Source organism: Myxine glutinosa, chromosome 4 (assembly GCF_964187855.1).
Source record: "Myxine glutinosa chromosome 4, kmMyxGlut1.1, whole genome shotgun sequence".
NCBI classification, from domain to species: Eukaryota; Metazoa; Chordata; class Myxini; order Myxiniformes; family Myxinidae; genus Myxine; species Myxine glutinosa.
Window position 1 is genome coordinate 163,324,478 of NC_136264.1, and position 17,356 is coordinate 163,341,833.

The 17,356-nt window shown below is 43.0% G+C and overlaps 1 protein-coding gene across 2 annotated transcripts in view; it reads right to left on the reverse strand.

Moving 5' to 3' along the window:
- Positions 1–2: 2 nt before the first annotated feature.
- The window catches only part of LOC137425471 (sister chromatid cohesion protein PDS5 homolog B), a 258,555-nt gene continuing 241,201 nt past the window's right edge, over positions 3–17,356 (reverse strand). For both annotated transcript variants that reach the window (XM_078776694.1, XM_078776693.1), the window contains exons 28-34: positions 9,281–9,400; positions 5,604–5,666; positions 5,290–5,435; positions 4,273–4,396; positions 3,728–4,056; positions 526–682; positions 3–416 (exon numbers count right to left, since the gene is read on the reverse strand). In XM_078776694.1, coding sequence (XP_078632820.1) covers positions 378–416; positions 526–682; positions 3,728–4,056; positions 4,273–4,396; positions 5,290–5,435; positions 5,604–5,666; positions 9,281–9,400 — 978 coding nt within the window. In that variant the 3' untranslated portion in view covers positions 3–377. The remainder of the gene's footprint in view (positions 417–525; positions 683–3,727; positions 4,057–4,272; positions 4,397–5,289; positions 5,436–5,603; positions 5,667–9,280; positions 9,401–17,356) is intronic.

The window sequence follows — 17,356 nt, forward strand, 5'->3', positions numbered from 1 at the left end:
GCTTGGAAAAGATCAATTCTTTAAAGTTTTATTAACATGAACTTTATGCAGGTGAAAGGTTTTAAAAAGCAGACACTAACACAAACTGGCATGGAGCACAAATTCAAGTCGATTTCCGTAAACATTTTCAAAGGAAAATGTCCAACTCAAATGGTGTACTGAGTTCTTTTCTTTTTTGTTAAATATATACAAATTAATGCCGAAAACTCAGATATTTCACATGAATGACTCGACGGAAAGATTGCAGCCTCGATATTGGTACAAGTAATTTCATGTGAAGAACTGGGGGTCAATAGGTGGGGGTTGGGGGGAAGAGCTTAAGGGCATTTGTACACGGTCTCGGCGACGGCTGACTATGCGTTGTAAAGTCCAGAAATTCATCGCCTCCCTCTCTTGCTCCCAGACTTGCGCTTGACCTAGGCAGAAAACGACTTTTGTTTAACGGCGTACATTAGGATCATCAACCTCGAGGCCTAGGTGCTTAGGGCTCCGCTCCGTACGATGGCAAACGTCGCCTTCTCTCACCTTCAGCTTTCCAGAGTCATCGTCGTCTGCCTCTTCCGTCTGCGGGGCGGGCTCCATCGCAATCGAGTCGTGTTGGCCTGAAGCCTGCTTTGGTTTTAAGTCGATGACGCTCTCCTGAGAGTCCACCATGCAATCGCCTTCGCTACCCAGATGTGCACTGTGAGAGTGAACAAAAGAGAAGAGAAAACGTTGCAAAACGGATCGCTTAGCGTACATCAGGCCTGTTTTACTAATGCAGATGTGCAAGCAACAGGAAACGGTGTTTTTGTTGCAATCGCTTGGTTTGGAAAATGTGTTCATGGTGCCGACGATAGCTCACCTACTCTTCGTGAAGGACACCGTGTGGTCGTTAACGTCCACCAACTAATACCGGCAGACGGGACACCCGTTTTCATACCTCTAGGCTATCCTGCCAGCCTTATATTTGCACTTATACTGTGTATTCTTAGACAGAATAGATGGGCACGTCGGTTACTGCAATCGAGGCAGCAGCTTACGGAATAACCTGTCTTGTGAGAAAACTCGAAATTAGAATCTAAACATTCACAAAACTCGACTGGCATGAGAATAGACAAACGTCAGGCGTAACATATCGGGGAGAATGGAGACAGCATGTCATTTGAGGGAAGTTATATGTGCAACTTGCACATTAAAGTGTGCACTGCGTACAACAACAACAACAACATGCATTTTAAGGCCATTCTCCCTGCTAGAGCGGGGGTGAGCCTTGCGGTCCCCATGACAATCTTCTCCATCTTGCCCTATTTTCTGCATCTCTCCTTGTTAACCCCCTTGCCCACATTTCTTCTTCCACCATCTTTAGCCAAGTCTTTCTCGGTCTACCCCGTCCTCTACTTCCTTCTACATTCATTTCCATCACTCTTCTCAACCAGTCACTTTCATCCTTCAACACATGACCAAACCATCTCAACCTGTTCCTCTTCACAGCATCAATCACAGGCTCTATTCCCATCATCTTTCGCAATTCATCATTTGTCTTCCTCTCAACGATACTCCACACATCCACCGAACCATTCGCATTTCCACGCTTTCCAGCCTTTGTTGCTGCTCTACGTTCATTACCTGTGTCTCGCTCCCATAAATCATAACACTTCTCACACATGCAGCATACACCTTTCCCTTCAGCTTCAACGACACTCCCCTCCTCGTCAGTACGCCACTCAGTTCCCGAAACTTCTTCCATGCACATCTCACTCCAGCAACCGTTGCCGAGTCTGATCCACCTTCTCCATTCAGCATGTCTCGTAGGTAACAAAATGTTTTCACACCTTCCAGCTTCACGCCGTCTCCAAGATCCAAGTCAACATTTCCTCCATCTGCAGCTCCCTCTGTGCACACCTTACACTTGAATGTAGCTGCCACACTGGTTATTGACCCTCTCAGACCACCACATTTTTGATGAACCCACTCAGCGCACATTGTACATTGAATGGAGTTCACTCCGACACCCTTCCTGCACACAGCACATGGCCACTTCCCAGTTCTTTCCACCTCACCCCATGCTTTACCACTTGCCATCACCTTTGTCTTTCCGATATTCACCTTCAGACCTTTTGTCTCCATACATTCCTTCCACTTGTTCATCTTTTCCTTCAGTCCATCCATACTTTCTGCAATCAACACCAGATCATCTGCATACAACAACTCCCACGGTAAACCCTCCTTTACAGTCTGAGCCAGCACCTCCATCACAGCTACAAATAGTAGTGGACTTCGTACCAACCCCTGATGCACTCCCACCTTCACCTCAAACTCACCACTGTTCCCGTCCTTCGTCCTTACAGCTGTGCGCGCTCTGTTGTACATTGCCATCACTACTCTGATCAACCATTCCTCCACTCCTAACTTCCTCAATGCCCATGTCAATACTTTGCGTGGAACCTTATCGAATGCTTTCTCCAGATCAACAAACCCAAGAAACAACTTCTTCCTCTTCTCCATGTACTTCTCCTGCAACTGCCTCACAATAAAAAGCGCGTCTGTCGTTCCTCTTCCTGGCATAAATCCAAACTGCATTTCGTCGATATTCACTTTCTTCCTTGTCCTCTCTCCAACACCCTTTCCAATACCTTCATTCCATGCTCCAATAACTCCAATAACACATGCACTGTGTGTATGTATGTAAATATCTAAAGTAAAATGAAAATTCATTTGGCACAAAAAGTTTATGTTTACCATTTCCAATCTATCCAGTCACAATCTCCAACTACATGGCCCACAACACACTGCTGGTGTCATTCACGTGGCACGTACCCATTTTGCTGTTCTCTTTTAAATATGTCCATTGCAGTGAAAAAAAAACAATTAAATAATCCTTTAAAATGTCAACATCGGAGTAACCATCACGTTAGCTCGACTCGGTGAAATTATTGGAGCAGAGTCTCACAGGTCGGTGGTTCAAACACCAACCGAATCATACTAAACGTGGTACGTGTTGTTTCCTTGTTCAACATTCAGCATATTAAAGGGGAGGACAACAACCTTACTTCAACGATGTGCAATATTTTTTTCAGTGTGGACAACCGTGCTTAAACCCCCACCCTGATTCAATCCACACCACTTAAATCCGCACCCTGATTCAATCCATGCCCTGCTTAAATCCACACCCTGATTCAATCCATGCCCTGCTTAAATCCACACCCTGATTCAATCCATGCCCCACTTAAACTCCCACCCTGATTCCATCCACACCCTGCTTAAATCCTCACCCTAATCCACGCCCTGCTCAAACTCCCACCCTGATTCAATGCACACCCTGCTTAAACCCCCACCCTGCTTAAACTCCCACCCTGATTCAATCCACGCCCTGCTTAAACCCCCACCCTGCTTAAACTCCCACCCTGATTCAATCCACGCCCTGCTTAAACCCCCACCCTGATTCAATACTCACCTGCTTAAACACCCACCCTGATTTAATCCTCACTCGACTTAAATCCACACCCTGATTCAATCCACATGGCCCCAATTCAATCCTCACCCCGATTCAATCCCCACACTACTTAAACCCTCACCCTTATCCTGTTTAAACCCTCACTCTGCTTAAACCACTCCTGTTTGCAATTCTGTTGCATGAAAGTTTAAAAAACTAAATATCGTAGTTTTTTCAACATGACATTGATTAAACCTTTGAAGACACGAGAAACAATGGTGTGCACAGAATAACAATATAAGTAAGACCCACATTTCATCTTTTCTTGACATTTTTGTTCGCTTGGCTCCACCTCGTCCCGGTATCCCATCACCCTCAACTACTCTCTTCCGTCCCTTCTTCACGAGCTGTGGTCCTTCCTCTCCACCTGGTGTTGCTCTTCCACGTCCTCGTGACATTTTTTTGGCCGGTTGTGCCACGGCCTTGTCTCCATCTGGCGTGTCCGTAGTCGCCCTTTTTCGACCGCGTCGACCTTGGCGGACTTGTGCTGGCTGTGCGCCCGAGGCACTCTCCCTCTGGCTGTCCTGTGCCTCGGCATCACCTTCCACAGTCTTTCTGCCCCGAACCTTATCACCATCAGCCTACAAACCAACACGCGTGTTCAATCTCCTAAGGTTCACTAGCGGTTAAAAACTATGCACAAACCATGCGAGCATGTACAGACATGACATGCTTGAAATATTAGCTTTGTGAAGTTGTACAGAAGATCACAGATATGACTGAGAAAAGGGTTCCTTATGTTTAGACTGGTAGAAATGACAAGAAATATAAAAGGTACAAAACAAAAAGTGTGGTACCCTTGGCTGTTCTGTGTCATCTTTTCTCCTTTCGACTTTTCTCCCTGCAGGGTTGGTGGATTTCCCGGTAATGCTGTCATCATTCTCACTGTGGTCAACAGAGCTCTCCGAACCCTTACGGTTCCTGGTTAAGCAAAGGTGGAGAAGAGGGATAATGGTACAATGCCATCAACCAATGGTTGGTATTTTGCAATATAATATAGACAGAAATTTTTTGTAACACAAAAAAAAAGTTTGAAAATCTAAGGGATGAAATGCTTTTCAAAGAGAAATTACCGATCATAATGTAATGAAATAGTTCATCAGGTTGTTAAAACACGATAAATCCAAGGGCTAATTTAGAGTTCCAACTGCAAAATTCAACAAGTGTAAAAAGCTATGATTATTTCTGCAAGAATAACTAGAAAATAGAATTTGACAAAATGCGTCTGGACGTGCCTCGACACATTATATTTGATCTCAATAAAAGGTCACATGGAAAATGAAAGGTTCCTTGAGGCAGTGCGAGAGAGAAAAGAGACATCAGATACTTCTGCCTCAGGCTATGGTCTGCAAATGTTTTATTTTAAAGGGCACTTGACCTTTGACCTGTTGAAACCAAAATTGAATCCGTTCAATGTTGCATTACGTTATGTGGTTTTGCCAAGCTTGGTTGGAATGTTTTCAGTGGTTCACGAGTTAGCGCGGTCACAAAAGAAAAACTATAACAGCCGGATAACACGAAAAAATAATGCCTCCGGCCTTCTTCAATTCTTCAAATCAGAGCTTATTAGAGGAGCTTTTTCTGAAATTAATCAGCCTGAGTTTAAGGGTGGCTGCAGTTTGAAATGCATTGTGGCTGCAGTTTGAAATGCATTGTGGCTGCAGTTTGAATGAAAAGCCAAAAGTTTTTGATCTACAATGGAAGATTACACTGATGAACGATCACAGACTTGCATTTTCAGAAGTAACCTGAACTGGTTTCACTGTAAGATTTTGATGCCAGGTGAGATCGGATTCCGATCGGGAAGGCCTTACCTCTGCTTGCTGCGAGCTGGAGAACTTGGTGCAGAGTTACTGCTCTCATTGCTGAGGGTTTCCATGCGAGAAGATTTGCTCTGTGCTGGCTTCCCCGCAGTTGCCAATGGCTTGTTCACAGTTCCCAATACGTTTGGGGCTTTTGCCTGGACATGTGCATCACAATCAAATTGTACCACATTAAAGGCAATGCCAAGCATTATTGTGATAGCGATTGCTGCATTCAAAACGACACAACTTTATGTCAAGACATCGACCGATTATGCCTCCACCCCCATTAAGTCAGCAGAGGCACAACAAAACTAATGATTTACCTTGCCTGGAGAGATAGTGTTCTTTACCTCTTCAGTCAGGTAGTTTTTTGTGTTGGTAAAAGACTGCAAAATATAGTCATGAGGAAATTGGTAATTAAAATACCATTTTAGACTAAACGCACATATTTCATTTTCTGGGCGCACGTGCACGTGCGCGCACACACACACATCTCGTTTTTTTCATTTCTGTTCCTCACAATTCTGTCTCTCTCTCTTATTCACATGCAAACATCTTGCTTTTTTTGTTTTTGTTCCTCACAATTCTATCTCTTATGATTTTCAATTCTTATTTTAAAATGCATTCAATTAATTGTACAGTATCGGTTGTTCCTAAACTTAAATATAAATAATTTAAATGATTGCTGTAAATGATGTTAATTTCACAACATCCCATATTCAACTTTATTTAAATTGTAAACCTCAAAACATAGTTCCCTTACCTAAAGCAAGAACGTTAACCCGTAAGCAATTGACTACTTTCCCGACTGCATGGATTATCAAGCACCGTTCTTCCTCGAGGTTTCGGTCCTTTCAGCCCAGGACCTCTCCAAACGGCGGATCCACAACCTTGATCATGGATCCACATCAATAGATAGTACATCAGTAGATCCACACCCTCGATCATGGATCCACATCAATAGATGGTACATCAGTAGATCCACAACCTCGATCATGGATCCACATCAATAGATAGTACATCAGTATATCCACCACCTCGATCATGGATCCACATCAATAGATAGTACATCAGTATCTCCACAACCTCGATCATGGATCCACATCAATAGATGGTACATCAGTAGATCCACAACCTTGATCATGGATCCACATCAAAAGATGGTACATCAGTAGATCCACAACCTCAGTTGTGTCCAGGCAGTCGGTCAACCCATCAATGCGACATCACTTATTCCAACTTTACTCGCTGGAGGATTAAATTTATTATCATATATTTATAACTTTCCTTACACACTCGATAATATGATATCATTAAATCATGCACATCTTACCTTAAATAAACCATATCTACCAACCAGTATGACCACACCACCTACCTCTAGATCAAACTGTCACTATAACGGTTTTTTGCATGCTGCCATATCCTAGCAACCACGGATTCCTAGCAACATTGATTTGTAGTATATTTAATGCTTATATTGTACTGTATTTACATAAAGATCTTATGAATAATATTTTTACTATTCGTATTGAATTTTACTAATTCGATTTGGTGTCGTTTTGTGATTTTAAAGAAAACTTGTTTTAATCTACCAACTGTAGCTCGCTGTGCTCACATACGCCTGACTAGTTGTTTTAATCTATTGACAAGTTCAGAGCTGTGTGTTGTTGCTCTCACAGTCCTAATTATTTCACCTGCATCCGTACCATAAAATATCTTTTTAGGAATGTTGCTGTCTAAGAAAGGCATTCGGACAATGTGGAATGGAAAAGCATCTCGTTACCTCCGCCACCAAAGGTGGATGGAGGTTATGTTTTCACCCCTGTCTGTCTGTTTGTTTGTCCGTTTGTTTGTGAACAAAATATCTCAAAAGGTTGTGGATGGATTCGAATGAAATTTGGCAGAGATGTAGCGTATGTGACAAGGACGAAATGATTAGATTTTGGTGAAGATCCGGATTCGGCTGCTAGAGTTTTTAAAGTGATTCTTCACCATTGGGAGATAGGGCCAAAAACGATACAAAGCAGGATATCTCAAACAGTTGTGGACGGATTTGGACGAAACTTGGTGGACAGGTTGTGTGCGACAAGGACGATTCGTCTCGATTTTGGTGACGATCCGATTCGATTTTGGTGAAGATCCGGATCCAGCTGGCAGAATTTTAAAAGTGATTATTCACCATTGAGTGATATGGCCAACCAGGCGGAGGTATGCTCTCTGAGTGACGTTCTAGTTTATCAAATAATTTGGTGTGATGTAATTCTAAAAAGGAAACTGAAGTGGAAGTTTGGTTTTCCTTTTAAATTGAAGTTCTTTTGGATATATATCATCATGAAGCTGCTCAAATACAAATCCCTGATTAATTGCCAGCAAATCACCAATGAAACTGAAGATGTTTCCACATCTTCGTGCAGTTGTTAGTTTATTCCTGCACATGTTCTGGACCCAATCAGACTCATACATGTGCAGGAACAAATTTGCAAAGAAAGGGGCCGGATCTGAACCCACTGTCTGCTGGAGTATCTTGTTGCCAAATGTAAAGAAACTGTTGTTTAGGAGAAATCGAATACTTTCTTTGAGTTTACTTTTTGAAAAACTACATGAATATTGATTATCCTTTACAGACCAGTGTGCTCTGTTTTGATATACATTAATGTATACTTTATTACCTCCTGCAAATGCTCTATCTACCGCTCTGTCCAATGCGGTTACGAACTTGGCATGTGGAATGTTTGTGTACAATGTGGAAAAATCAAAAGTTGAAAACATTTAGCTTGTCCTTGTTATTACTGTTGTGTATATTGTCGATTACCAGTTTGTAATTGTCAATGATCCAGAATTTTTTAATATCAGAATAAAACTTCACCTTTTCATGGTAGTTTTTTAAGCGTTTATAGATTAGTTTCATCGCCCCTGTAATACTACCCGACAAAGGTTTCAAACTACATTCTCTACTTGCGATGATGAACCTCATCTTTCAAGGGTGTTTGTGCATTTTTAGGATCCAGTAAATGAACGGTAATTTATGGTGTTTATCCGGAACAGTCTTCTTACCGTTGAGTGATTTGTATGGTGTTGTATCAAGTCTGTTTTGTTATCGTTACTTATTTTGTAGGTCTTTGAAATTCCCGTGTCTAAGCCCAATTCTTCCAAAAGTGTTTGAATGTAGAATGTTTTACATACAAATGCAATATTATTATTTGCTTTGTCAATTGGAACAATAACATATTGTGTTTGAAGCTGCCTTAAGCAATCACGTGTCTCTGGATTGTTTAAAATTGCCTTCGGATTATTGATTCGAACTTTTCTTTTCAAATCAACAACTCTCCTTTTCACATGTTTCTCTACCTCCTCCAACCATAAAGCCATTTGTGTGTTTGGTACTTTATGTTTATCAATTTGTTCTCTCATCCATTCGCCCAGTCCCATCATTGTAAGTTCCATTGCTTTATTCCAGTTTATCCTTTTATTTTCTCTATAATTTGGTCCCTTTGTAAGTAATGCACGTAATCTTTTATCTTTCACTATTCTGAGATCACCTGTGATAATGTGTTTATGATGTGGATCTTCAAATACAGTATGATCACAATTACAATGATGTGTGCTATTTAACCATTCCTCTATGTCTAGAGATATGTCTATATTTCCTTGTAGTTGAAGATCTTTCCCTGAATTGCATTTCCCAAAGTGTACACAACTCTTGGTCGCTCTCTCTGTTGTATCGTTTCTGGAAGTTTAATCCACACTTCCTTCTGTTAAAGTATTTTCTCTATATTGAAATTTTCCACCCCTTTGTTATCAAACATAAGTTTGATGATATCATTGTCTTTTCTACGATTAACTTCTTTAGGTTTCTCTTGGCCAGAATTGCTTCCATGAAGACATTGTAACACACACACACACACACACACACACACACACACACACACACACACACACACACACACACACACACACACACACACACACACACACACACACACACACAAACACACACCTTGTCAGGCTGGGTGAAGAACTTGGTTGGTAGGACAGGGTTCTTTGGAGACTCCAGGCTGTATGTTGTACTCTTATTCATAATAACATGCAAGGCCACGTCACACACTGTGTAGAGTTTCTGTAAAGTAGTAGCAAACGTATTAGCAGAATCACTGCTGTCATTTGGTTCATCCCAAGCAAATGACAAAATTGCCAAATTACAGCATGTCATAAAAAATGCAATCAAGGAAATCAATCTGTGAACTAAACAGTTGTGGTTGGTTTTATACATTGTTAGAAACACGTCATCAGTGCCTGTTAAAATGATGTTGTTATTTGTACGTTGCAAGTGTTATTCTTTCATTTTTAACTCAACCCATTACAGCAAAGCTACTCAAACGAACACTCAAACCAACGGTCCATTAATGACAGTGAAGAAAAGTGGTGTGGCTGTTCCTTCAGTTAGACAAACTATATTATTCATTTTCAAATTCACAGAGAAATAGTGCCCAATAAGATTAATCAGCCAATAAAGAGGAATCTATTTCCAAAGTATGCAAGTCTGTGGTGATCGTGTTCTGTTAGCAGTTACTCTTGCATAAGCTTAACAAACACCCGAGTATTACAATAAAATTTGTTATGGCTATGGCATAAGCCATAAGGGATAAATGGGAATAAATTAGCTGAGTTATTTCATATTATATGTCAGAATAAGTGTGTTGTACATCTTGAGAGTGATAAAAAGTGTTAAGTAAGTGTTTGGTATAGACCTTGTCTTCATGTTTGTGTCTAACCCTTGTTTCCACTCACTTATACAACCCTAACGCTTCCCCATTATAATCTGTGATCGAAGAAGAAAAGAAGAACCACCTTTAGAGGCCATTTTTCCCTGCAGAGCAGGGGTTGGCCTTTTTCGGGCACCGTGGTCCCCTTTTTGAAGCAATATTTTATAGCCGGATGCCCTTCCTGCCGCCAACCCTGTTATTCGCCTTTTGCGACACACAGGGAATTACCAGTGAACTGGTACTCAATTTGCCGACCTCGGAAGGATGACAGGCTGAGTCAACCCCCATGGCGTTAATTCAGCGATCGACAGGAATTCAAACCCAGGATCCTAGAATCCCAAGCCGGCACCCTAACCGCTAAGCCAACACCAGGCTTTATTAGGCGGTGAGATGCTTATCCTGGCAGAGACAGCGCCCTTGTAATTTTCCACGGGTCATGACCCTGGTGGCCCAGGAGCACTTGGCAAGCATGACTTGCAAATTTTGCAGGCCTCACAAATTCTGCAAAGATGGAGGATGGTGAACGGGAATGGGGGGACGAATTTGAATGTGGTACTTGGCTGGAGAGGACTCCAGCGGCAGAATGCATCACTCCGGAGAGGTGTTCCGGAGAGGAGAGGTGGTGCTCCCCGGGTGAACCACAAGAGCAGAAAATGTCGAGAGAACTTGCCGCCGAGACGCAATTTTTCAGCACAAGACCCTCATATGCGTAGCCTCATTCTTCAGGTTTCTTCTGTCCTCTCTATTATCCTTTATCAGTCCCATGTGCGCCTGTTAAGGTTAAGGTTAAGATATTTGTTAAGAATCCATCGAGATCTCGCGGGCACGTTGGGAATATGTCTATATACTGTACTGTACATTAATTTGTTACTGTTTAGTGGCCTTGCTCTTCTCTTTTCTCCACTTCCCGGCTTATTTGCTCATAAATCAATCATCCTACTTATGGAAATATCTGTGTGGTGATCGACGGCTGGCTCTGTAGCGCTGAGTAATTGGTATTGAGTTCTATTCATGCATTGAAGCACTCTCAATTAAGCAGGTCGTCTGATAAGTTTCAACCGACTAAATCCTGTCAAGGGACCTTGCCGCGTTTGGTTCAAAGACACCGATTCGCGCCAGATTAACTGGCGGAAGTGGAGATTGTTCGTCCCATACCCATTGGAGTGTCACGTTGAAGACCGCATGATCGTTACATCAGGGTCCCTTTGAAGTGTGATTGTCGAAGGGCCAAACTATTGGTATATATTTTACAAGCAGGATAGTGAGGTTATGTCCATTATGTATGCAAAAATGTTAGTGTTTTTGATGTACCTTCATTCTTTCCTTATACAGTCGGACCCCGCTATATGCGAATCCGTGTATTCGCGGTTGATAAAATGCGACGTTTCTCTATTTGCGGAAAAATGTCCCTCAAATTTGCGGGGTATTTTCTTTTCACGGCTGTGTTCTGCAAAATCGCGGGTTTTTTCCCCCCTATTCGCGGCCACGTTCTGCGAATTCGCAGTTTTTCAGGGGCGCAAAAAAATATTTCACGAGCCGCTAGCTTGACACATTTATAAAAACCCACCTTTCACCAACCAAAGCATAAAGCAGGTGGACGTATGCAAAAAAAAAACGTATACGAGCCGCGAGCATGACCTGCTGTGTGATATGCGTTTTCATGGCTTTTGCGGCCGCAAATTTTAGCTAGACTACATAATCAAGAGCTTCGCGGGATATCCCACCAGATGTGTAAAGAAGTCATCCTCCGCGAATTATAGAATGCAAACGCTTCATTAAATCGATTACAGTTTGCAATTTACGGTAAAGCATCATCAGAGATGTTACACAATGAAAACGCTTCGGGGGATGTTCATCAGCGATGAAAACATGTCATCCTCCGCAAATTATAGAATGCAAATGCTTCATGAAATCTATTATTGAAATTAGCAGATAGACTCCATACGGCATCATCCGATATCATCCCCCACAAACAATGGGCTCCCGCAGATACCCACAATGCTCGCAATCCTACATATATACAGATTGTGTCCTCGATCTCGATCATTTTCCCGTCCCATTGCTTCGACCTGTGGTTTTGACTCACTCTGCTCATCATTCAATAATGGCTCCCAAGTGCAAGACCAGTGCCGGAGATGAGACGACTACGAAGAGGCAAAAGAAAGTGATGTGCCTGTGCCAGAAAGTGGAGCTGCTCGACCGGCATTCGAGAGGAGAGAGTGCAGCCTCTGTTGGCAGGCATTCGGCGTCAACGAGTCCACCGTTCGCTACATATAGAAGGAGAAGGCCATTCATGAGAAACTTTCAGCGAGCACTGTATCAAGTACGAATGTGGTCACCCATGTCCGGAATGTCCACATGGAAAGGATGGAGAAGACTCTCAGAATATGGATCGAGGACAAAACGCAGACGAGAGACTTCATGCTGAAAACCATGATGCTGAACCGTTCCCGAAACCCACTCATCGAGGAGTTGGATGCCATTCCAAAGGTTTCCGAGGAGGAGGAGGAGGCAGAGGCGGGCAGTAATGAGGAAGAGGTGCCGAGGTCCAACCTCACAGTCCAGTTCCTGGGCGAGTTGCTGCAGGACATGAGGGCGATTGTCGACAGGGTGCAAGACGTTGACCCAGTGGAGAGGTACGTCAAGTTCAAGAGGGCCTTGGATGATGCACTGCTCCCGTACAAAAATCTGCATTGAAATGTTGGGCAACGTGTCAGGCAGCTCTCCATCACCCATTTCTTCAGCCCTGATCCCTCCACCTCAAGACCTTCTCCTGCGTTCATCTCAGCGTCCTAACCAGCATTCTCACCAGCGTCCTCACCTTCTCCTACCTCTCCCTTAGTGCACGATTTTGCTGCACCATAATTTGGGTCGCCCTCAAAGTTCGAGGAATTCATGGGATTTTAATTCATCACCATCATCATCATTTGAAAGTTGCATGTGTTTGTAAAATAAAAATTTTAAACAGTACATGATGGTGTTGTGTTTGTTTTACTTTCGCGGTACGGTATGGTTAAACACTTTTAATAAACTATAAGCGCATTCCTTCAATAAATTGGAAATGGTACCCGGTGTTGTCGTTTTTAAAAATATTTGTAAGCATTTTTTATGAAACTAATCAGGTGCATTTGCGGTCGAAAACATTTTAAACTTTAAAAATTTTCCTTTATGAATCAGGAACTGCCGGGAACCTATAACGTATCCCCCTTTTTCCTTTTGAAACAATGCCGTGGCATGCATTCATAGGATTTTCATCAACCTTCACGGATTTTCGTCGACATTCGCGGGTTTTGTCTCGCCATTTCCGGGACTTTCATCGACCGTCGCAGATTATCGTCAACATTCTCGGGATTTGCCTGACCATTCGTGGATTTTGCCTTGTCATTCGTGGTTTGGTCCTCTCTATTCGTGGATTTTCGCTACTCGGGAACCTATCCCCCCTTTTTCCAATGAAACAATGCCCCGCTATTCGTGGATTTCGCTATGTGCGGATTTCGCTATTCGCGGATTTTCCAGGAACATATCCCCCGCGAAGTGGGGTCCGACTGTATATTACTCATTCTTATCTTCTTACATTTTATAGTCTGCCATTTATTGTCACGTTGACAGATCTGACTAACATCACCCATCATGCCATGAGTTTTTGGCACTCCCGAAGATCGCCGAGTTCACCAAATTCACACTACGTTCAATTAAATGCTCTTTATTGTTTACAAAACCTTGAGGACAGCTCCAATCCGAGGCTGAACTTGGTGACGCAACGTGGGGGAAGCACAAGGCTGGGAAAAGTCTGTTATCTATCTATAATTCCAGCAATCTCTGTGTGTGTGTGTGTGTGTGTGTCTGTGTGTGTGTTTGTTTGTTTGTCTGTGACCGCTGTTTCTCGACAACCACGGGTCCGATATACTTGCAACTTGCCAGGTATATTGCTGGGGACCCGAGGATGTGCCTTTTCAAGGTTTCATATTAATCGGACAAGTAGTTAGCGAGCTATGTCCAAAAAACGATTCAACCAATCAGAGAACAGCGAGCTATCACGTGTGCCGAACGTGGCGAACAGACTCTGCCTCGGACGGCACATTTGAGAGCGTATTCATTTATTTCACGTTGGCAAACTATGTTGGCGTTAAACTATGTTTTCAAACTAAATAAAACTAATTTGCGATTCATCGTAACTGCGATTTGCGACCTTCCGGACAGTGAAGACTTCACTTCCGGCAGCCAATCACAGAACGCGTTGTTGCGAGCCGAGCCGAGCGCGTGCGCTATTACGGTTCGTAATTCGATTTCTTCCGGAGAAAATAATAATTTCTCGATTTCTTATGCGCATTATTTCTCCCAGAGCGAAGGGCGGAAGCGAAGAGCGTTGTTTTTTTTTGTTTACGGGCGTACGGGCGGGGTAGAGCGTACGGGTAGCGTTTTTTTTTTTTTTTGGCAAGGAACGGGCACCCACGTACGGGCATGCCCTAGTAGTTAAAATAGGGTTTATTAAAAGTAATTAATATGGAGGAAAGGGGCAACAGGATGCTAAAAAGAGTAGGGAACAAACCAAGCAGTCGACAGACATAGATAGGAACTAGAACGGCACTCAGTGGAGCACATACTCAGTCGAGCACATACCTTTCGTTACCAAACTGAACGGTTTACGTTTTGTATTCTACTGATAGACCAGATCTGCCTCCAGACCATTCGTCCTTGTCACACTCAAAAATCTAATCAGCTCGTCATTGTAACCAAAACAACTCATCCACTAACCTTTGTCATTATCCGTGCACAACCTTTTGAAATATCATTCTATATATCCCTGGTGTTGGGCTAGCGGCTAGGGTGCCGGCTTAGGATCCTAGGATCCTGGGTTCGAATCCCGGTCGATCGCTGAATTAACGCCAGGGGGGTTGACTCAGCCTGTCATCCTTCCGAGGTCGGCTAATTGAGTACTAGTTCACTGGTAATTCCCTGTTTGTCGTTAAAGGCGGCAAAAAAGGGTTGGCGTCAGGAAGGGCATCCGGCCGTAAAACATTGCTTCAAAAAGGGGACCAAAAAACAACAACCACGGTTCCCGAAAAAGGCCAACCTCCGCTTTGCGGGGAAAAATGGCCTCTAAAGGTGGTTATTTTTAAAATATATATATATCGTTTTTGGCCATATCTCTCAATGGTGAAGAATCACTTGGAGAATTATTTTTTAAAAATTCCCGGATCTTCACCAAAATCAAATCAATTCTTCCTTATCGTACACCCAGCCTGTCCACCAAGTTTCGTCTGAATCTGTCCATAACTTTTTGAGATATCCTGCTCCCAGACAGACAGACAGACAAACAGGGGTGAAAACAAAACCCCCGTCCACCTTCAGCGGTGGAGATGTCATAACACATATTATGACACTTGTAGCAGTTATTACTAGAGTTACTGTTAACCCACAATAAAAACTAGAAAATATAATTCAACGTGAAAGTGTCGATGAATATGGATGGCTCGATCTGAGTTACATGTTAACCCTCATGACATGATGGAAAGTTATTACCCCACCTCGCATGCGAAGTGAAAATTCAATTAAACAATTGGTTCATTTTGTCTGTCTATCTGCCTGCCTATCTGCAGACATCAGTCTATGATCGACGAACTATTTAATTTAAACTGATTTTAATATTTTTGAAAACTGTAGAACAAGAACTTGAACATGAATTTGAACACAAACCTGGAGTTTAGCAGTATTTTGGCTCTGAATTTGGCAAATTGTACGAAATCTCGTCCCCATTATGGATGGACGGAGGGGAGTGAAATAATGTTTAAGCAGTGAAGCCGCTTCAATATTTGGCTATGTCCATATGTCTGTAAAAAAATGAAGAAGAAGAACCTTTCATTCTAAAGGGTAATTCTCATGGGTTCTAAAGGGTAATTCCAAAGGCTTCTAAAGGGTAATTCTATAAGGTTCTAAAGGGCTTTGCTTCTTGGCGTTGCCTATTTCATATTAAAAATGCCAAGCTCCTTTGGACACGGGTGTGATTTTGAATTTTTTTTTGAAAACCATTCCAAGCAGGAGACTTAGTTTGTTTTTAGGGACATCGTAAACGACACAAAAAACAGGCACAAATAACTAATTTTACATGTTAAATAAGGTTGTGCAATAGACGGTGCATCAACGGCAGTAAACCTCCACAAAAGGTCTGTTGTGGATATGAGAAGTGTTTTTTTTATTGTGTAATGAATTGTAAAGACCACCCTCCTTCCTCCAGTTGTTGTGTATAAAGGTCAAAGGGCGTCCCTTAGTTAGGTCATATACAATCGCGTTAGCCAATCATAGATTTCCTGCTTGTTGGTAGTTATTTCCTTATTCTGTGTATTAGGTTAAGGCTTTGTCTTCCATTAATTAATACTCCATTGCACTGAATTCAAATAGATAGATCCCCTTTCATTCCCATTCCCAAAGCCTCTATTGCCGACTGCATTTATTGCCAACTGCATTTATTGCCAACTGCATTTGCCACCATTATGGCGTGGTCAGCTCCGGGAAGAGGGGCGTGCCCGCCCATCGTCATCAAGGGTGGAGCCAGAGAGCCCGTGCCTACCAATCGGCACTGCGGAGAGCGACCCGATGGGCGTTTCCAAAAGGCCGGCGGCTTGATCGCCACGCGCCTCATAAAAGGGGGTTGGGAGGGACTGCTTAAGCAGATGAGTAAGGAGTCCACCACAGTTGAGTCCACCGCAGTTGAGTCCACCGCAGTTGAGTCCACCACAGCTGAGTCCACCGCAGTTGAGTTGAGCTTTGACGGCAGTTTTGACCCGCTGCTACGAAGCAACGGCGCCGTGCGAACCAGATTGAGGAGGGTCGGCGGCCGCTCACCTCGAGCTTTGCCGTTTACACGAACAGGACCCGCATCCTTCCAGCTCTGTGGACCACCTGGACCATCCTCTCCTTCCAGCCAATCGTTCCTGCCTTCATTTCCCCATTCGTGTGAGTTTGATTGTCGTCCGTTTTGTGTGTCTTGTCCTGGGGTATTAATTAAGACTGTAGGTAAGCTAGCGTTGCACTGTGTCTCCTTGATTCCTTCTGTCTTTATTTTATTATCTTTCCTTCTTCCTTGGTTATTTTGGTCCTGTAAATAATAGTAATAAATATAGTAGCATTTCCAACCCTTTTGCCTTTGTCTTCCTCTTCTTCACATCCTTGTCGTTTTGGCGATTTCCCAATTGAATACCGGTGGCACGATTTGGCCAACGTTTAAGGAATCGGGTCTAGTCTTGGTAAACGGCTCAGGCCGCGGTTCGCTTCGCTCGGCGCAACATCCATTACGCTGCGGCCGTGAGCGG